Source organism: Raphanus sativus, chromosome 2 (assembly GCF_000801105.2).
Source record: "Raphanus sativus cultivar WK10039 chromosome 2, ASM80110v3, whole genome shotgun sequence".
Classification (NCBI taxonomy): Eukaryota; Viridiplantae; Streptophyta; class Magnoliopsida; order Brassicales; family Brassicaceae; genus Raphanus; species Raphanus sativus.
This window is the reverse complement of record NC_079512.1, coordinates 38317005-38335317: the sequence shown is the minus strand read 5'-3', so window position 1 is coordinate 38335317 and position 18313 is coordinate 38317005. Positions and strand designations below refer to the sequence as shown.

The 18313-nt window shown below is 40.0% G+C and overlaps 7 protein-coding genes across 10 annotated transcripts; 1 reads left to right on the top strand and 6 right to left on the bottom strand.

Moving 5' to 3' along the window:
- Positions 1–83: 83 nt before the first annotated feature.
- Positions 84–5774, bottom strand: LOC108819699 (probable receptor-like protein kinase At4g39110). 2 transcript variants are annotated; one of them, XR_001944273.2, is made up of 3 exons: positions 5117–5774; positions 4670–4787; positions 84–475 (listed from the first exon to the last, which is right to left on the bottom strand). XR_001944273.2 is itself a non-coding variant. In XM_018592750.2 (2 exons), exon 1 carries the CDS (start codon positions 4247–4249, stop codon positions 1616–1618), a length of 2634 nt encoding a protein of 877 aa, XP_018448252.2. In that variant the 5' UTR covers positions 4250–4661; the 3' UTR covers positions 84–475; positions 579–1615. The 2 variants fall into 2 exon arrangements, 1 of the variants encoding a protein (XP_018448252.2); XM_018592750.2 differs by lacking the exons at positions 4670–4787; positions 5117–5774 and adding an exon at positions 579–4661.
- A 78-nt stretch (positions 5775–5852) lies between these two features.
- Positions 5853–6879, bottom strand: LOC130508300 (late embryogenesis abundant protein-like). Its single transcript, XM_057003733.1, has 2 exons — positions 6328–6879; positions 5853–6200 (listed from the first exon to the last, which is right to left on the bottom strand). The coding sequence occupies exons 1-2, from the start codon at positions 6589–6591 to the stop codon at positions 6024–6026; spliced, it is 441 nt and encodes a 146-aa protein (XP_056859713.1). The 5' UTR covers positions 6592–6879; the 3' UTR covers positions 5853–6023.
- A 152-nt stretch (positions 6880–7031) lies between these two features.
- On the bottom strand, positions 7032–9736 carry LOC108817735 (uncharacterized). The gene is made up of 5 exons (XM_018590505.2): positions 9391–9736; positions 8564–8939; positions 8366–8412; positions 7353–8259; positions 7032–7265 (listed from the first exon to the last, which is right to left on the bottom strand). The coding sequence occupies exons 2-4, from the start codon at positions 8859–8861 to the stop codon at positions 7357–7359; spliced, it is 1248 nt and encodes a 415-aa protein (XP_018446007.1). The 5' UTR covers positions 8862–8939; positions 9391–9736; the 3' UTR covers positions 7032–7265; positions 7353–7356.
- Positions 9737–10075: 339 nt separating this feature from the next.
- Positions 10076–12695, bottom strand: LOC108842987 (chaperone protein dnaJ 10). 2 transcript variants are annotated; one of them, XM_018616058.2, is made up of 10 exons: positions 12557–12695; positions 12155–12257; positions 11881–11940; positions 11693–11775; positions 11372–11537; positions 11159–11288; positions 10927–11085; positions 10673–10845; positions 10507–10587; positions 10076–10390 (listed from the first exon to the last, which is right to left on the bottom strand). In XM_018616058.2, exons 2-10 carry the CDS (start codon positions 12239–12241, stop codon positions 10295–10297), a joined length of 1035 nt encoding a protein of 344 aa, XP_018471560.1. In that variant the 5' UTR covers positions 12242–12257; positions 12557–12695; the 3' UTR covers positions 10076–10294. The 2 variants fall into 2 exon arrangements, with proteins under 2 accessions (XP_018471560.1, XP_056859710.1); XM_057003730.1 differs by having other exon boundaries at positions 12155–12253; positions 12557–12625.
- Positions 12696–12765: 70 nt separating this feature from the next.
- Positions 12766–13809, top strand: LOC130508298 (40S ribosomal protein S25-4-like). Its single transcript, XM_057003731.1, has 4 exons — positions 12766–12907; positions 12998–13072; positions 13221–13355; positions 13569–13809. Exons 1-4 carry the CDS (start codon positions 12905–12907, stop codon positions 13680–13682), a joined length of 327 nt encoding a protein of 108 aa, XP_056859711.1. The 5' UTR covers positions 12766–12904; the 3' UTR covers positions 13683–13809.
- Positions 13810–14072: 263 nt separating this feature from the next.
- LOC130508299 (protein RADIALIS-like 1) lies at positions 14073–14837 on the bottom strand. The gene is made up of 2 exons (XM_057003732.1): positions 14444–14837; positions 14073–14305 (listed from the first exon to the last, which is right to left on the bottom strand). The coding sequence occupies exon 1, from the start codon at positions 14706–14708 to the stop codon at positions 14460–14462; it is 249 nt and encodes an 82-aa protein (XP_056859712.1). The 5' UTR covers positions 14709–14837; the 3' UTR covers positions 14073–14305; positions 14444–14459.
- Positions 14838–17073: 2236 nt separating this feature from the next.
- Positions 17074–18116, bottom strand: LOC130494308 (glycine-rich RNA-binding protein 10). 2 transcript variants are annotated; one of them, XM_057003728.1, is made up of 2 exons: positions 17952–18116; positions 17074–17649 (listed from the first exon to the last, which is right to left on the bottom strand). In XM_057003728.1, exons 1-2 carry the CDS (start codon positions 18060–18062, stop codon positions 17257–17259), a joined length of 504 nt encoding a protein of 167 aa, XP_056859708.1. In that variant the 5' UTR covers positions 18063–18116; the 3' UTR covers positions 17074–17256. The 2 variants fall into 2 exon arrangements, with proteins under 2 accessions (XP_056859708.1, XP_056859709.1); XM_057003729.1 differs by having other exon boundaries at positions 17789–18070.
- Between the last annotated feature and the right edge of the window lie 197 nt (positions 18117–18313).

Genomic DNA, 18313 nt, shown 5'->3' with positions numbered 1-18313 from the left:
TTTTACATTTGTAAGGGGTCAACAAACACTCTGGCCTAGACAACATACCTGCATGAAAAGGAAGAACTCTGGACAAACATAACTATAGCATGTGAAGTGAACAAATCTATGTTTGAGTATTAGGAAATTAAGAAACTAAGCCAAAGGGGGACTGGTGAAGGTGTGGTAAATTAAGAAACTGTTTTGAAAAAAGACAAGATAAAAAAACTAAGCACCAACACAAGGTGTGGAACAATGGGTGCTACTAGAGACTCTACGACACGGGTAGTTTTGATAATTAACATTGCTGTTAACTGCTGCAGAAAACGAAGATGAAGATGATTGCCTATTCTTCTTCTTCCTCTTCTTGTAGGCATCATCAACGTCGTCCTCGTCAAGAGGATGTGTTGGTTTCTTGAGATCTTCAAGGCATTTAACATCTGAGATACAAACATATGATCTTGCTTTACCCGAGTAGAACCTTGACAATCCTCTCCTGTTATTTAATACCATTCACAAATCCAATATCAAAAATGGTAATCCAAAAATCTAGCTATAACAAGTCAATCAATCAATGAGATTAACGTTTCAGGTTTTACTTTTTGGGAAGGTTGTTTCTTAGCCCTCCCATGTCAAAAGCGACCAGCTCACTTATGTTTTCCATAGTTCATAGATAGAGAGAGAGAGAGAACAAAAACAAGAAAAACTTTGGCTCCTTTGGCTATCTATTTATATAAGCTTACCAAAGGAAAATGAAAGAGAAAAAGAGAAGACGTTTGCTTAATTGAAGGGAATGGTTTCTATTTCTGGCTTCGTTTATTTTATCATGCTCTCATAGTTCTCAAATTTTTTTGCATAATCTGTGACTGACCCTAATCTTTTCTCACCTATACTTCCTCTCCTACAAACACTTGGTAAGAGTTTGATACCCAAACATTTTTACGATCATCCATACAAAATAATGAGTAGAGATTATTTAGAAATGGTATAGTGATGATTATCTAACATAGGTTCTAGATCAAACACCAAAGCTTAAATCCAAATAGTTAATGATACACACAAAACATTGAGGTCATTTTCTTAATTTAGCTACTTAAGTTTGAAATGTGACAGCAGCTTCAACTAGAGAGAAGTTCATTTGCACAGAAAGTACCCAAACTTTATTCTAATCCTTGGTCTGAAAAATATGTACAGACCGTAAAACCAATAAATAACTTCTACGAGAACAGAGTTTTTTTTTTGTGTGGGACAATGCTGCTCTAAATTTTAGGAAGATTCTTCACACACACACACACACACTTAAGTTTCAATGTGAAGTTGTATTAGCAACCTACGATTAATAACTACAACCAAGGAGGATACGTAGATAAATGCATCAGAGCATTTAGTAGTATACATATCCACCCACAAAATTACAATTCCATACAAAAAAAAAAGAAGAAGAAGAAGATAGATTTGACATAATACACACCAAAAATATAAAAAAATATCACACAGGTTCCCTGTTAATGACCACCATAGAAACATAAACATAAAGCCTTAAGAAGTCATTTTTCTATTTCAATTACTGTTAATGACAAGAAATTCGCTTTGGTGCATGCTTTTTCTCTCTTCTTTTGTATCTGTTAGTTAAGATTTATCTTCCGTTAAGGTTAGCAAATTGAGTAAACATGGCTGTTCCAGAATGTTCGTCCACGCCCTGAACCTCGGCTGCACCATTGTTCTCTTCCACCTTAGAAGCAACAGAAACACTAGCCGCTGCGTTGGTGGTGGTGGGTGCAGGAGTGATTGGAGTTGTATCCGCTGGCGGAACCACCGAGGCAGGTGTTAGTGGCTCACCGTCCTCAGTCTCCTCTGCTTTGCCCTGAGTGAATGCTTCTTGAAGCTGAAGAGCATATTCCAAGTTCCACAAAACATCTCCCATTGATGGCCTATCAACACCGTAATCTTCCAAACACTTCTCTGCAGCTTCAGCGAACTTCTTCATGGATTCAGGGTTTATCGTTCCAGCCAAATGAGGATCAATGATCTTCTCGAGCATTCCTTTTCGTTTCCATTGCATAGCCCATTCAGCCAAGTTAACCTGTTCTCTTGGTAGCGAAGGATTGATGGCTGGTCTCGCGCAGAGAGCTTCTAGAAGAACGACACCAAAGGAATAAACATCAGACTTATCAGTAAGTTGCTGTCTTCTAAAGTATTCAGGGTCAAGGTACCCGAAACTTCCTTTCACGGCCGTGCTGACATGGTTCTGGCCAAATTCTACATCTTTAGAAAGACCGAAGTCAGCTACTTTGGCAACTAAAGCATCATCGAGAAGAATGTTGGTTGACTTGACGTCACGGTGGATAATCCCTTGCGCTGTTCCCGTGTGCAGATAGTGAAGCCCACGTGCTGAACCGATACAGATCTCAAGTCTCTGTTTCCAGGTTAAGGGAGCGAGGTTCTTTCCGTATAAATGGTCTCTGAATGGACCATTGGACATGAACTCATAAACTAGGATCATCTCTGAGTTTTCATCACAGTAACCAATCAAGGAGACCAAGTGTCTGTGTCTGAGCTTAGAAAGCATCTGAATCTCTGTCTCAAACTCGGTGATTCCTTGTTCAGACTGCGGGTTACCTCGCTTGACAGCAACTTTGGTTCCATCGTCGAGAGTTGCAATATAGACATTACCGAATCCTCCAACACCGATAATCTGAGACGCTTCGAAGTTCTTTGTGGCTTCTTGAAGCTCCGAAAGGGAGAAAGAGCGGCCGAGTCCCATAGTTGAGTTGTACAAGTTGGATTTTTGAGAACCGCCTTTGCTTGACATGAAAGTGCTGTCACCAGCGTGTATAGGTAGCAACCAAGAGGAGAAACTGTTCCTCTTCTGCCAATCTTGTGGCCTCTTCTTCCACCTGTAAACCATGGCTCCAAGTCCAACGAAAGCTCCAAACATCATCACAAACCCCGCCGTCGCAACCATACCGTGCTTCCCCATGCCAGTGGTTCTCCCATCAACTCCAAACTCTCCGTCAAGGCTGTTCACCGAGTTGCTCATCTTTAAAACCTCAACTCCGTTCAAGATTGCGTTCGGAGTGCCTGTATCTTCTCCCATGGGACTAATCTGGACTAGCAGCTCAGGACTCATAAGTGTCGCGTTCACAACAATGTCTTTGTAGTAAGGAGCTGCGAGGTCGCCTGCAACAGTGGACAAATCTAGCCCAGAGATGGCAGTTTTCCCGTTGATGTAGACATTGAAGTACAAGTCATTGAGAGACTTGCTAACGATGTCGCAGAAATGAAGCCTAATAAGGTAGTTAAACGAGGGGTTCGAAGGGAAGTTCCAGCTGACGTTGAAGTTAGGAGCTATGGTGTGAGAATCAGCCATTTCCGCAGCTGTTGCGTAAACCGTCTGTGGAGCAATCAAAGGCGTAACTCCAGGAGGGTACTTGATTGCGGAAGGGGTTGTCTTGACATCTTTGGCCATATTCTCATCTTTCAAGAATTCCTTATCCGGTATCCATGTTCTTCCTAATGTGTCATTCTGAGGCACAATCAAAGGACCACCAACGTTGACTCTGTAAACAGACTGGTAAGCATAGTCAGACAGACCCGAGAAACCGTTGACCGGGAAAAGGGCTGTGCCAATATCAGAGATCAGTTCGTCTGGAGCTGAGACAATTTCGATAGCGTTGATGAATGCTGCAGAGCTTTTCATAGGTCTGAACCTGAGGGAGAATTGTGCATCCGTGATGTTGACGAGATACTCCTTCTGGAGAACAGCTTGACTATCATTGTTGTTGTTAGTAATCTTGAAGTTATGAAGCAGCACATATTTCTCGGTCATAACGGAAAAAGTTGCTTGTTGGAGATCAAACTTGTCGTTAGGGAAGGCCAAGAGATGGAGGCGAACCCAATGCCAACCAGGTCGGGTTAGATGGAACTTGTAGATGGCTTCCTCACGGAAGATTCTTGCAGTTAGGTAGATAGGAGAAGCGACCTTGTCTGAAGGTGGGGCAGAGACCTGAATATCGTCCTTGGCTTCTATGTATTGGACCGTATCTTGGTCACTCTTAAAGACTCTTCCATCAGGGGTTTTGGATGAGGATTTGCTTCCACAATCAATGAGGATATCATCTGCCGGTTTGAAACCGGTAGCAGGTCCAACGGCAGCGGCAGCAGGGCCTGAGAGGAAGAGGAGAATAGCCAGGAGGAGAGCCATGGAAGGCTTTGGAGAAATAACAAAGATGGGAATCGGGCATATGTTTGGCTTCTTTCTTATCTCCATCCCTCCTGGGTGGGAAGGAGAGAGAGAAGAGAGAGAGAGGGATGAGGAAGAACAAAAATAAGAAAAAACGAAAAAGAGTTTGTTGGATAGCTTGTGGTGAAAGAAAAGAGAAAAAGGTAATGAAAGAGAGAATTGGTTAGTTGTTATATGTGTGGCCAGTTTTGGAATATGCTATAGTTTAGTGGGTAAATATGATATGGTTTTATTTTTAGCAAACTGCAAATTCTGTTATCGAGACAATTGAATTTAGAGACAAATGACAAAAATAAACAACTATGGTTCCCTATTTCAAGAATTTAAAAGGAAAAAAAAAACTCTAACCACAGTATCTAACCTCTCCCTATCAGTTTGTCATATTCAAAAACGTAGATACTAAGCAAGAAAGTGATGGAGAAACATAGAGTAGAATATTCCACGTACCAGTGAAACCTTTTCAGTGCCACTCAAGTGACTCTAATGCTTGCTGGTGAATCTCCTGTTGTGGAAGATAATGGATTAGATACCATGGCCTCTTTGATCAGCGATTGTAAGAGAGGACCTACCCCAATGAGATCACAAATGAGAACATATGATTCTAAACTTGGAAAATATATATATAAAAAAAAAAGGTTTGTGCATTAGGTTTTGTCTACACCAACCAAACATATGATTCATAACTTTGGTTTCGAGCTTCCTAAGCACTATTTAAAAAAGAAAATACTTGAATTATCAGAGCTTGTTCCTTAAAAAAATAGCAAATAAGTTGACTATACACTTCACACAAATTGAGTTCCTATCTCTTATTGCTCGGATACAACCACATCACAAGTCTATAAGGTAACAAGGCTGAGGTGAGCTCCATTGTATTAATAATCATAAAGGACTTACTTTCTCATAACCGGAAGCGTCAGCTAAGTGCGTTTCCCACCGCCGCAAATCGATCCAGATCCATTGTCGGACGAGGATGGATACTTTGGTAATCGAATGAATGCTTTTCCAAGAAGAGACTGAGACTGAGACTGAGTCGCCGACCGCAACACCACCGGAGACGGTGGCGGAATCAGAGCCCAAGTACTTGCACAATAATTGCGACAGAGCTTTACATATTTTGCAATCAGAACCGAAATGACGACGGAGGCTGCGAGTCGTGACCCGATTGTATCAGCTTCAGATTGGGAATGTTTGCTTCTGTTCCATTTTTACTATTACTCATTTTTTTTACACAATGCATAATAGGGCTGTTCTTTTCCCGGACGCAAGGCGTCAGCGGCTGCGACCAGCAATTAACAAACAAGAAAACGAAATATAACGACGCGGGGATGGTGTGAGCTTAAAAAGTCTCGCCGCAAGAGTGAAAAGAGTCGCCAGAATTTAACGCGAACTGACGCTGCAATTTTAAGCGATCAGTTTTCGCTCGGAAATTGCCGCTGCGTCTGTTATTATTATCGCCGGCGGTCACTATTCCCCATGTCTTGTGTGTAAAGCAACAAAAATATAAAGTAATTTTTAGACGCGAACGCCGGCGGCAGCGTCTACAGAAAGAACACGGCAAATATCATTTCATCCCAGCAAATGCCAAAAAAAAAAAAAAAAAAAAGGTAATTGATGTGCTGACTAAACTTCAATAATTCACGTTATTGAAGATATTACAAACATTTTTTTATGTTTTTGAACAAAAAGATAAGCAACCAAAAAAAGTTCGAATAATACAAAGTGTGTGACTTACATATAACTTTGTTATAATCATTTATAAACTAAACATAGTTTTAAGAAGGAGCCATTTGCACAGAAATTACTAAATAATTTGGTGGCCGGAAAGTTTCTCCTTAATCTTCTTAACCAAACTCTTCTTCTCCTGCGCTCCTTCATGAGCCGATACTGATTCTACGGTTGCAGTTGATGTCTCGTGCCTGCCTACCCTTGTCTTAGTTTCATCCCTTCTATTACCTTCCCCTCCTGATCCTTCATCCCTCTACATATTTTACGCAATAGATATGATTATTATATATTGGTACGTACCAGTATCCAGTGAATATTGATACTAATATTACCAATATTAAAGTACCATAGTATATCAATGAGATATACTATAATCTTACAGAGTTGGAGGAAGATATCCCGTGCTCTTCAACAGGGTTGTGTGACACGGAGATAGGCTGTGCGTGGTGAGGTGTATCGGTGGTCGTTATCGGGGCTGTGATTGGATGTGGACCACTGTAGCTGCTCTCCTTAAGGTGAGGGACTGTGGTTGCTACACCTGTCACGTACATCGCGTTACCTAACTCGTCCACTAGCTGAGCTGGCTTGCCTTGTTGGTCCGTAAGGTAGATCCGGTTTCCTCTTTCGTCTTTAAGATCCGCCATTCTAACTAACAAGATTCTTCTCAACTCTCAATCAAAACGTTGCTTGCATAGACATATGCATGTTTGAAGGAAGCGTTATGTATATGTATGTATTCATGTGCATGGTCGGGACACGTGCTGCAATATAGCGAACGAAGATGCGTAGGCTATTGCCTCGTACGCACACATGTGTGTTCTTATACGAACCTACTCATCCCGACTTAAATCATTTTCTAGTGCACAAATTTTTATATGATCTCGAATTGGTGTTTGAACACAACTTTACATGATGCATATCACCGTAAATTATAAGCTTATTTGTTTGCCACTCACCATAATATCTCAAAGGAGAAACAAATTAATATCTACAGTGAAATAGTTTGATCGAGATCAAGCTGATAGATGTAATACAAGCCATACCCAATCGCTTGTCTTCAGAGCCCTGAGTCCATTCTGATCTATGCACAACCAGAATAATTTATAGATGAATTGAATAAGGATCTCAATGTTCTGACTATCCCTAACGATGTATTCTAAAGTTGTGACTTTACATGTGTGAAAATTTAGCAAATACCAATAAAAGAAAAGCCAATGATGAGTGAGTGTGTAACAACAAATAGCAGGTCTTAATTAAATGGTACCGTGTCCGTCTGTCTCGAGTTTTATGCTTGAGACAGTAGAGAGCAACGCAGAACCTGAAACAACCACCACAATCAATCTCTTAGGTTGTGCAATTAACCGATTAGAGTCTGAGAGATACAGAGCGAGAGAAGGCAGCTTACGAGTTCATATTTTGCTGGATTTGGTCCAGAAGAAGCCTTTCTTTTTGACAGCAAGATTCTCTTTACTGTTACCTCTGGATCCAAAAGAGAAATGTCTAGCCAAGAAAGGCTTTGCGGAATAACCTTTGACGCTTGAACTCGAGACCAGTTCAGGGCCCTTGTCTCCTGCTGCTGCTGCCATGTGTCTGTGATCATACATTACAAAATCATCGCAATCAAAACCACTGTCCAGAACTCGGTTTCTGAGTCTTTTGTTGTGCCTATCTTTCAAATCCATCTCAACTTTCAACGCTTTCTCTGACAGCTTCGCCGTTTTCTTCTCGCCCAATGTACAGATAGGGCAGGAAGGGTCGAATTTATCAATTTCCGACGTCATCTGCTCTAAACATTCACCATGATAGACATGCCCACATGCTAGAATAGCGGACACAGAGAGCTCATTGGTCATGAAGATCTTTTGGCTGCTCCACAAGGATTTCTCTGATAAGGGTCTAGAGCAGGCACCACATGTTCGCTGATGCTGATTGGAGATTGGATTGCCATGATGGTCTATCTTGTCACGATCAAGCGCAAAGCAGTCATTAGGGTCGTTGGTGCGAGAAGATGACATGACTTCAGAAAAGGGTTGAAGTGACCAACATTCAGATGGTCCACTCTGAGAAGAATCATATCTCAAAGGAGTTCCCTCTCTCTCTTCAGTCGCTGAGCTTCTACTTAGTGAGTTCATTCCGTAGATTTGAGTATCTGTGACTTGCTCTGATATACGAGGGCGCTGAGTCAGTTTAAGTGAGGACGAGCTTGCAGGGTGGAAGTGGCTCTGGGGAGAAAGTGGTGATGCTGGGAAAGAAGATGTCTGTGAAGGAGATGGATACGAAGGTGCCACAGGTTGTGTTGAATCATTTTCTTTCTATGTAAGAGAGAGATAGAGATGCGAAAGAGAGGTTATTATGGATCAACAAAGGTAGGGTTTCAAAGATGTAGGAGAAATCAGGTGGGGATGAAACACGGTTTACCTGCTGGAAGAGTGTATGCATGGAAGAATTATTTGGAAAAGATAGATCTGCCACAAGAATTCATGTAATAAAGGCTATTATGATCAAAGACAGATGCATAGAAGAAGCAAACAGACAAATCCGATCAAGAAAACATAGACTCACCACATATATTTCTGCTCATCATGCCATTTTAACAAGCTGAAAATGATTTATTACCTGCGGCCGGAGATTTCTGCGATGATGTCTGTGTCTGAAAGCTGTCCAAAGGAGAGGGTTGAGATGAAAGAAAAGGAGATTCAAATTTGAGTTGAGAGGCATCATTGTTACGGGTAATAGCATCAGAAAAGCAAGTGAGAGAGGAGGAGGAGGAGACTTCACCAGCAACACGGCCTCTATTATTATCCCAGCGGAAACTCCAAGTAGGAGAATGCCTTCTCCTCCTCTCATCAGTCTCAGAATTAGGCACGAGGAGGACCATTTTGTCACGAGCAGCAACACAACACGCATTCCCCATTTCAGAACTCGCGCAACTGCTAGGAATCAATTCTTTGTCCGAATAAAAAATATCCCGCTTCTTGCTACAACCTTTTAACTTCAAAAAAAAAAAACAAGAGCACAATCAAATGCATCAGAATCAAAGTCCAGGACGCATAACATACAAGCAGAGACTCATATGATAAGATCTCTGAGAGAGCTTACTAGTAGTCATGGATCAAATGATACAAAGCAACAGTTGAAAGACAAAAATATAAATATATATATATCATCAATAAGGTAAAGTTAGAAAAGGAATCATATCCACTGCCACAAGTGTTTCAGAATCACTCATGCCATGACTCTCTTCACTAAGAAAATCCGATTAAAAGTAACTGAAAATGAATATAATTAGCATCAAACAGATCCGATATTAAGGCCATAAACAAATCTGCAAGACGAGTACCCAAAAATACAAACCAAAACCCCTAAAATCAAAGACACAAAGGATTCCCAAACAACAATCAAACAGTTGCTGAGAGAGAGAGAGAGAGTCCCAGTGAGCGGACCTGTTCCCGGGGAGTCCTTGAAAGTCGCCGCCTTAGAAGATGAAATATGGGGGAAAACACAGAGAGAGAGAGAGAGAGAGCGGTCTGTCTGTTTAGCACTGCGATGATGCTCAGGGCTTTGCTTTGCGTTTGCTTCCTTCTCTCTAGTATAGATATAGATAGAGAGGGAAAGAGATGAATACGAGTCTCCTTTTCTCACGCTCTATTTCACGCCGTTAGTTTGATTCCGGTAGTATTGATATAAATACCCCCAAACCGTACCAAACAGTATAAACCAAATCAAACTAAACCGATATACCTCCCACTACTTGTATTAATTTTCATCAAATCTGCACCTATTTATTATTCATAAAATTCTACCACTTAATACCTTATCATTTTCTAGGTGAACCAAAAAAAAAAACTTTTTATCATACTGAAAAGTACTACAACACCTTGTAACCAAGATTGGACCAAGATAAATCGGTTTGGCTATGTCAAGAAAAAATAATAGATCGGACCGGTTAAGTGCCTTGGGGTGTTGCGACACCGTCAGAGTTGGCGTAATTGAAGTGACTTACGGTGAGTAGTGCCAAGTCACATTAAAAGACAAAAACGGAGGAGGGAGAAGGAATATTTAACCGGCAACTTTTCCTAGTGACGTCGGTAGATGGAGCCGTTTAATAACAACACCACGAAAAAACTATATTCCAAAGTATAAATTTTATTATATTGGAGGGACCAACTTATAAAAAGCACGAAAAAACCATGTCCATATATAACAGTACCTTACAGAACACGCGACCCAGAGTTTTGTGAAACCCAACACGGAAGGTAAACAGATTCAATAAAGAAAGGGAATGGAATTTAAAGACGAAACCATCACTTCACATTAACATTAAATACGAACTTCGGTTTTCTTCTTTTAAGTCGCCGGTTTCGAGGAATCTCCGGCGTCAAGTTTCACGGCGGAATTTTCGTGGCGCAAGCTATTTTCCCTAGAGTATGGTTTCTTAGAACCCTGTAAGAAGAGGCAGTAGTAGAGTGTTTCAGTCTGATACGTTAGAGAGAATAAACGCTTTTTTCACTGTTAGTTAAGTTAGTTAGTTAGTTATAATGGGCTAATGAATGAGTCACCTGGAAAATGTTTCCGAGCTTCCTCAACCCTCTTGCTCTAATTCGAAGAACATCTTTTGAAACACTCGGATCTTTAAGCACCTGAGGGAAAGAGACAATGGAATGATGATACGATGTAATAATAGGAGGACCAACAAATTGTAGTAGAGACCCAAAATCAAGATACCGCTTGGCAGACACGAGATAAGGTTGATTCGATGTCAAGCACGTTGATTTGCCAAAGGGACTGAAGCATTGCATCTTTTTTAGCTTCAATCGCCTTCTGAATATGCTCCTCTTTGTTCTCTCCCTGGTTCAGCTTGCTCACTTCGTCCTGCAACACCAGTAACGAAACCGCACCTACCAAAAAGAAAAGGATCTTTTATTTGGTTTTACCCGGAAGCCAAAGAAAACTCTCAACTTAAAAAGGATTTATCTTACCAGAAGCAGCCATGACTTGAGATTTGATGAGGTGGCCTTTGTCACGCACCCATTCAGCTAAGAAGGGTACTTTCATGAGACGTTTGTCCTTCCCGAGTTCTTTCGCAGCTTTTCTAGTGTAGATGTAACCCACAGTGTGCAGCATTGCTTCCCCAAAACCTGAAAGTTTGTGCCCTTTCATTGACTGGAGGAGCGGTAAGTAACTTAAGAGAGAAAGGAGGATTTGATTTACCAGCAGTTGAGAGTCGCCTTGCCTCAGCGGTAGCCCAATTCACAAAATCATCGGTTCGTCCTTCCACGAATGGTTCGAGTTTGTTCTTCAGTGTAGTGACAAGCTTGTCTTCCCTTTGCTTTTGCATCGCCTGCACATATGAAACACCATCCATCAGGGTCAGGTCATAAGAAAACAGAGAGTTCAAAAGAGTGAAAAGGAAAACAAGTTTACTTTGATCTTGTCTTGGAGCAACTTTTTCCTAATCTCAGGCTCATGGGATTCTACTTCAGCGTCGAGGGATGCAATGGAAGCGAGAGCAAGTTGGCCAATATAGTCCTCAAACAACTCGCTGCCAAAGAGCATTCCAAACACAGCTGCAGGATCAACCATTGCATCCCTGCAAAGAAGACACAACAAATTACAAATATCAAGGCAATAGCAACGTGAGCATTAACATGAGTCACATTCTAATATGATGGCATGAATTTCGCTTTTAGAGAGGTGAGTGACAAGAAGCAAAAGGTTGTTGATAAGAGTGGAAAAGAAACATACTGTTGAACGCCGTCTTTGCCAAATTTATCATAAGCAGTTCGCTTCTCGGGATCGCTAAGAACCTGGTAAGCTTCACCTAGTGTCTTCATTCACACCACATGGAGCAGTCTCGTAAGTATCCGAGTAAAGTGAAGCAAACTTAAATAAGATAGCATTTTTTTTTGTCTCAGATGATTAGAGTCTCTCACCTGAAAGTTTTTAGCAGCTTGAGGATCATTAGGGTTCTTGTCTGGATGAACTTGCCTTGCCTGCCAAAAAAGAAAAGAAATTGATCTTATCAATCCCGAAAACCAAAAGCTTCTAAATTTGGAATTCTTTTTTTTTTTTTTTAATATGATCTGATATCGACATAGTGTTTCTATTATCAAATCTAGGAATCTCTTTATGATGTGTTACCTAAAAACTACTTAGAAATGATAACATAGCAAACAAGAGGAGAGGAAGAGGAGTATTATTACTTACTTTGATATAATAAGCTTTCTTAATGTCAGCAGCTGAGGCATCAGTCTTGACACCTAAGACGTCGTAATATTCACTCTCCTTCACCATTCCCTCCTCTCTCTATCTTAAAAAAGAAGCAAGGAAGGAAGGAAGCATACACGAAAACGTAAAAACTGTTGGTTCTGAGATTCAATAAGCAGCGAGCGCTTGTGGAAATGCGAAACAAAAGAAAAGGTAATATATATATCATGATTCAAATTTTATTACAGATCTTAGAAGAAGAAAAAATTGTGAGTAATTCAGTAAATGAAAATCGAATTGGAAACCTTTTTAACTTTGCGATGTGAAAGAAACTATAGACTCGAGAAGCTGGGGGGCGCTGTACATTAATTAATAATGAAGAAGAGGAAAACAGAGACTTACAAAGTGTTCGTGGAGCACAAAAGCCAGAAAGAGATTGGATTGATCTGCAAATAGATTTCAGATTTGGTAAGTGGAAGAGACAGGACACAATGAGTAGTTTTTAAGATGGATCTGAGCTAGGCACGTGTCACTCACTAAGGATGGAAATGTACAACAACTTAAAACTTATGTAGGCCTCAGTTTGAAATAAATGGGCTTTTTATAATAACGGCCCGTATCGATTAAGTTGAAATCGTAGAGATTATAACGGAGACCAAACCCTAATTCGTTTATATACCGGTACGTAGCCTCCTCCCACTCATCTTTCAGCTTCTCTAATCGACGTTCGCTCCTCCGTCCAAAGTCAAAATGGTATCACTATTTTTCTTCTCTCTATCTCTCAATGTCTAAGCAGATCTCTTCATCACCTGTGAATCGTTAAATTGACGTATATTATTACAGGCGCCGAAGAAGGATAAGGTTCCGCCGCCGTCATCTAAACCTGCCAAATCCGGAGGTGGAAAGCAGAAGAAGAAGGTTCGTTTCCTCTCAATTGTGATGTTTTGAGTCGAGCTGGTCACATGATGAGTAGTAGTCTGTTTTGCCATTTCTATTGGTACCACTGTTGTTTGTTTGGTATTGGAATATTCATTTTTCAATGTTGTCTCAATAAAAAAAAAAACAGAAGTGGAGCAAGGGAAAGCAAAAGGAGAAGGTGAACAACATGGTGTTGTTTGATCAGGCTACTTACGACAAGCTTCTCACCGAAGCTCCCAAGTTCAAGCTCATCACCCCTTCCATTCTCTCCGACCGTATGAGGGTATACAATTTCTCTTCTTCAATTTCATTTTTTTTTATCATACTTAGCTGCAACACAATTAATTATACAGAGAGAGAAATGTATGATGTGGTTCAAACCATTTTTCATGAGATTATTTTGCTTCCACATAGTTTCAAATCTTCCATCCTAAGTAGATGAATGATTGAACTGTTGTCTGTCGAGTTCTTTGTCTGACCAACATAATATTTGCAGATTAACGGGTCCCTAGCAAGGAGGGCTATTAGAGAGCTTATGGCGAAAGGTGTCATCAGGATGGTCGCTGTTCACTCTAGCCAGCAAATCTACACTCGTGCCACCAACACCTAATATGTTTTGTTTGTGATACCAGCTTTGGCCTTTTGTTTTTGTTGTCTCCTCCTCTTCAGGAACTCGTTAGAATTTTGTTTTTAATTCCCTTATAAAGAAAGAAAAAAAATGCGTTGAGACTACTAAATTTGATTGTCACGATAAGTAACGAACAGAGTTCCGGTTTGGTTTTGCATCAATAATCTTAAACATAAATTAATCTTGAATAGGATTAGCAATGATGATAAAGCCGGATTAAACAAGGGGCCTAATAATATTTATAAAAATGTGTTAATAGAGTTATCTTTTAATTGCCTTCTTTTTGGAACCTATCTAATTTCCCTCCATGTGGTAGATTTTTCCTCGTACGTGACCAAAATTCTCTCCAGTACAGTATTTTCTTCTTTTAAGTTTCCGCAATAATAAAGAGATTGATTCATCTTGAAGTTGACATTTCGTTACAAAATAAACCTTACACAGCTTGAATGTTTTGATTTGGCAGCGCCAAAGCTTTTGAGGGAAACAAAAGGAAAGTAAACAACAGTTGGACATTGACATGAATGATTGAGGGGAGAAGGATCGATCACTGTATCCTCCTAGTTTGTTTTCTATATTCACTGCACTGCAGCCTCGTATTTCTCATCCTACACAGAAGGAGAGTAGTTTGATTATATAATCTCTCTACATATGTATCTTAAACTTAGATTATCAAAATTAACTTTGGTAGCTTTCTTTTCGCATGTTTTGCTATATAAACGTCAAAAAAGTAGGGCAATAGATACCTCTTTTCTTCCTGAATCAGCCTCTGCCATTGGCGTTGTAGTTTGGGAACGGGACAAGGCCGTTCTCTATGCTGTTGATATCTTGTACAAGGAGTTCGTAGTGTCTCTTTACCTCTTCTGTTGTTTTTCCACCAACAACTTGTGCAACATTTTGCCATCGGTTAGGGGTATCCTGGTCATAAGTTGCTAGAGCCTGCTCAAAGGCTTTGTTCTCCTTAGCGGTCCACGAACCCGAGCTGTGAGAAGACACTGAGCTTGATGCCATTGTGATTGAGATTTTTCTTTTGTGTTTTTATATGGATGGGAAGATTACAAGTCCAGAGGATGATATGTGAACTTATGCTTCAGAAGGCGTCCTCTTTATAAAGGAGAAGATGTAAGGTGAGTTTGGGTAGTTCCAGTTGTTAAAACAAATATCTTGTGAAATTTTGAAGAGAATTTAAAGTCCATATCTCCACAGGAATTGCCAAGCGACCAGGAACAAAAAAAAAAGAGAATATCAGCCAATATTGTGGAGATCGGTATCTAAAAGATCCTGAACTAGCCACTAATATGTTGTTTCTAAATTCTTTCTCCTTAATACGTTTTGAGTTTGAAGCTAGGCAGGAAGATTTGATGTACTTGACTGTTGTGAATTGTGATTACTATGTTTACCATGTCAAATGAGTTAGAGATGAGCTATGTTCTAGATTGAGGTTGGGAAGTTAGTAAATTATATGTCAGTATTCATCTACTTTGTGGAAAACTCTGTCCTCCGGGGGAAAATTCTCTGTTATTTCTTTGACTAAGAACAGTAAAAACACTTTGCAGATCACATTAATTTCATATGTACACACACACACAGACACCGTTAGTAATAGGTTCTTCTGAATTTTAAAGTCCTTGCAGGAGAGTTGGGGGATCAAACTTAATTATTGATTGCCAACTATGATTTTCCTTGGTCATTTATCTCAAGCTACATCAAACCAACATGTCCGTACAATGGTGTGAAAAAAGGGTCAACTCTATTTTGGAAGTTTACCAATTATGCTTCTTTCTTGGTCATTCATTTGCATTTTTGGTCTTCAGTTGGTTAAACAGTCATTTTTCTTGGTGGAATTTTGAAAACTTGTGTTGCTATTACTGTTAATTACTTTTACATGTCACTTCTTTGTATATCCACTCATTTAAGAGATACTTGCATTTGTGCTACTCCTAGTTATAAATATTACTCCTGAATCTTGATTGTGAGAGATGAAGAGATTAGTTTTTGGAAATAGTAGTATAAAACTTACTTTACAAGAAAGAAAGGTTCAAAACAGACAAAAGAATCTTAATCATGAGGCTGGTGGGTGCATAATATATCCCAGAGATATATATATAGGCTGCAAGTTGCTTGTGGGATTCTGACTGCAAGTAGCCCATTCACAGTATATAGATTCTCATCATCGTTTTTCTTCTTCTTTACCTTAGAGCCAGAGGTGTTTTAAAATGGTAGTAATTACATATATCCCCACTAACAGTACAGTACTTTACTTTGAGCTTTGAGCTTTGGGGGAATCTCCTTAGCTGTACAGTGAATCTTTTTCAGAAACATCTGGATGAACTGGTTCTTACTCAATATGGAAGGATACTCTTGCATCTCCACTTTGGTGATATATGAAAAGTTACATTTGAGTAAAGATCTATTGGATTTTATTCCATATCTCTCGGGCTTCAACTTGCATTAATCTTCTTATATATGAATATAACACGGCCATACTTTAAACACGTTGCCTGTAGACAGTGATGACTTTGTGCAGATTATTATCACAGTAGCTTTCCAAGAATATGTAGGAAAAAAAGAAAGAAAGGAAAGGGTAAGCATTTTCTTGCGAAGACTAAGTGATATAGTACATTCCTTACCAAAGTGGTTGGTCCTTCTGCAACTAGACGAACGAATCCTGATGTAACCTTTCCTTCCCTTGTAGACTTAAGCTATTTGTTGTAGCTCAATTAGGATGTTTTGTAGTGATGGATGCCTGATCCTTAGCACATAAAACTCTAAGAACTTTTACTCATTTGAAGAAAATGTTTTAAATCTTTGATCATAAAAAGTTGGCGAATCTGCACTCTTTTGAAAAAAAGGAAAAGAGTAACTCTGCATTATGTTTGAACTCTTTGAATAGTTTTTTTTCTATAAAAAAAAGCTCTGAATAGTTTATTATACAAGAGCAAAGATATGATAGACATACAGCTTAAAATAATGTGGTTTTGTTAAAAAAGTTTATATCTACGCAGGATCATTTCATGGATGTTCCTTCACGTATTGCCATGAGTGACACACACATAGTGAAAACAACCTTTTTGGGAATGTTGGAATATGTATTTCAATTTCAAATAATTGAAGATATCTTTCCTTGTGAACATATGTCGACATTGAAGAAAATTATAAACAACATAAAAGTCGGAAAGAGAATATTCGGAGAATATCATCAAATCAAAGAGATGAGATCTGGACTAACAACTCAAATCATCTTTATCTATTAGTAAAACGCAATAATGATCAGCATCTTAAATAAAGATTAAGCAGGAAGTGTTGGTGAATAATAATACCCTTTTCTAGTTTAATTTTTTTTTAAATAAGCTTAAATATATAAATGGGCAGATAATAGCGATGCAAATCAAAGGAAACTTATCATTTAGTGAACATGCGAATTAACATTTCGTTTAAGGCAAACAAGACATAAACGATCTGTTACAGCAAAAAAGTGAACAAGAACCAAACCAAACCAGACGGAACCAAATCTAAAGCGAAAACAGAGAGAAGCAGACAACAACGCCATAATGGTTGATTACCAGCCACCACCACCTCCGCCGCTTCCTCCGTAAGCACCATCACCACCTCCGTAACCACCTCCATCACGTCTGCCACCACCACCGTAGCCGCCACCACCACCACCGTATCCACGACCTCCACCACCACCAGATCCGTAACCTCCGCTACGTCTGTCACCATATCCACCGCCTCCTCCACCGTATCCACCTCCACCGCGGCCTCCGTATCCGCCACCACCACGGCCTCCACCACCGCCGCTTCCTCTAGACTGAGCCTCGTTGACGGTAATGGTACGGCCGTCAAGCTCCTTTCCGTTCATCTCCTCGATAGCATCCCTCATGGATTTCTCATCCTTGAAGGTAACGAATCCGAATCCCCTTGATCTTCCAGTCTCACGATCGTTAATGATCTGTCAATCAAAACAATAATCAGCAAAAAAAACAATTAGCTTAAGAAGAAGAAGAAGAAGAAAAAGCGAATATGTAAAACAAAGAAGAAATCGAACGTTCTCCGGGCTGATAAAAGCAGCAGCAGGAAGATTAACGTACCGATTTGGGGACAAAGCAAGTAACAGTAGTAGTAACAAAGAACATAGTAATCGAATCAAGTAACAGACAGAGAAACACAGATCGGAATCAGATCCGTCGAGGATCAGAACCATCGGATTCATCCGCTCCGGGATCCGATCTCTCGTTCGTTCGTGTAACGGACCTTAGAATCGATAACTTCGCCGAACTGTGAGAACGTCCTCTCTAGCTCCTGATCTCCGGTGGCCCATGCTAGGCCTCCCACGAAGCACCGGTACTCTACTTCTGCAGACATGTTTTTTTCTAAATAAAAAAAGGAGGATGGGTGAGAAAGAGACTTGTGATTTGAGATGATAAGACGCAGCCTTCATTTATAGAGGAGGAGATGACGTAGTAACTAGGGTTAACATATTTTCTAGGGCTGCCGAAAGAAAGATTGTGAGCTTTAACTATGATTAGTAGGATGTGCGGTTAAAATGGTTAGTGGATGATACTACTACTGTTACTTGCTTTGTCCCCAAATCGGTACGTTAATCTTCCTGCTGC

What these genes read in the sequence shown, in the direction of transcription:
- LOC108819699 (XM_018592750.2), bottom strand. Translation starts at nt 4,249, where the DNA reads ATGGAGATAAGAAAGAAGCCAAACATATGCCCGATTCCCATCTTTGTT.
- LOC130508300 (XM_057003733.1), bottom strand. Translation starts at nt 6,591, where the DNA reads ATGGCGGATCTTAAAGACGAAAGAGGAAACCGGATCTACCTTACGGAC. An exon ending in GGATATCTTCCTCCAACTCT is followed by an intron (nt 6,201 to 6,327) that starts GTAAGATTATAG and finishes TAAAATATGTAG; the next exon opens with AGGGATGAAGGATCAGGAGG.
- LOC108817735 (XM_018590505.2), bottom strand. Translation starts at nt 8,861, where the DNA reads ATGGGGAATGCGTGTTGTGTTGCTGCTCGTGACAAAATGGTCCTCCTC. An exon ending in GCAGAAATCTCCGGCCGCAG is followed by an intron (nt 8,413 to 8,563) that starts GTAATAAATCAT and finishes TTCTTGTGGCAG; the next exon opens with ATCTATCTTTTCCAAATAAT. An exon ending in TGCATACACTCTTCCAGCAG is followed by an intron (nt 8,260 to 8,365) that starts GTAAACCGTGTT and finishes TCTCTTACATAG; the next exon opens with AAAGAAAATGATTCAACACA.
- LOC108842987 (XM_018616058.2), bottom strand. Translation starts at nt 12,241, where the DNA reads ATGGTGAAGGAGAGTGAATATTACGACGTCTTAGGTGTCAAGACTGAT. An exon ending in AAGCTGCTAAAAACTTTCAG is followed by an intron (nt 11,776 to 11,880) that starts GTGAGAGACTCT and finishes GTGTGAATGAAG; the next exon opens with ACACTAGGTGAAGCTTACCA. An exon ending in TATCTCGTGTCTGCCAAGCG is followed by an intron (nt 10,588 to 10,672) that starts GTATCTTGATTT and finishes TCTTTCCCTCAG; the next exon opens with GTGCTTAAAGATCCGAGTGT.
- LOC130508298 (XM_057003731.1), top strand. An exon ending in GTGGAAAGCAGAAGAAGAAG is followed by an intron (nt 13,073 to 13,220) that starts GTTCGTTTCCTC and finishes AAAAAAAAACAG; the next exon opens with AAGTGGAGCAAGGGAAAGCA. An exon ending in TTCTCTCCGACCGTATGAGG is followed by an intron (nt 13,356 to 13,568) that starts GTATACAATTTC and finishes TAATATTTGCAG; the next exon opens with ATTAACGGGTCCCTAGCAAG.
- LOC130508299 (XM_057003732.1), bottom strand. Translation starts at nt 14,708, where the DNA reads ATGGCATCAAGCTCAGTGTCTTCTCACAGCTCGGGTTCGTGGACCGCT.
- LOC130494308 (XM_057003728.1), bottom strand. Translation starts at nt 18,062, where the DNA reads ATGTCTGCAGAAGTAGAGTACCGGTGCTTCGTGGGAGGCCTAGCATGG. An exon ending in GCGAAGTTATCGATTCTAAG is followed by an intron (nt 17,650 to 17,951) that starts GTCCGTTACACG and finishes TTTGATTGACAG; the next exon opens with ATCATTAACGATCGTGAGAC.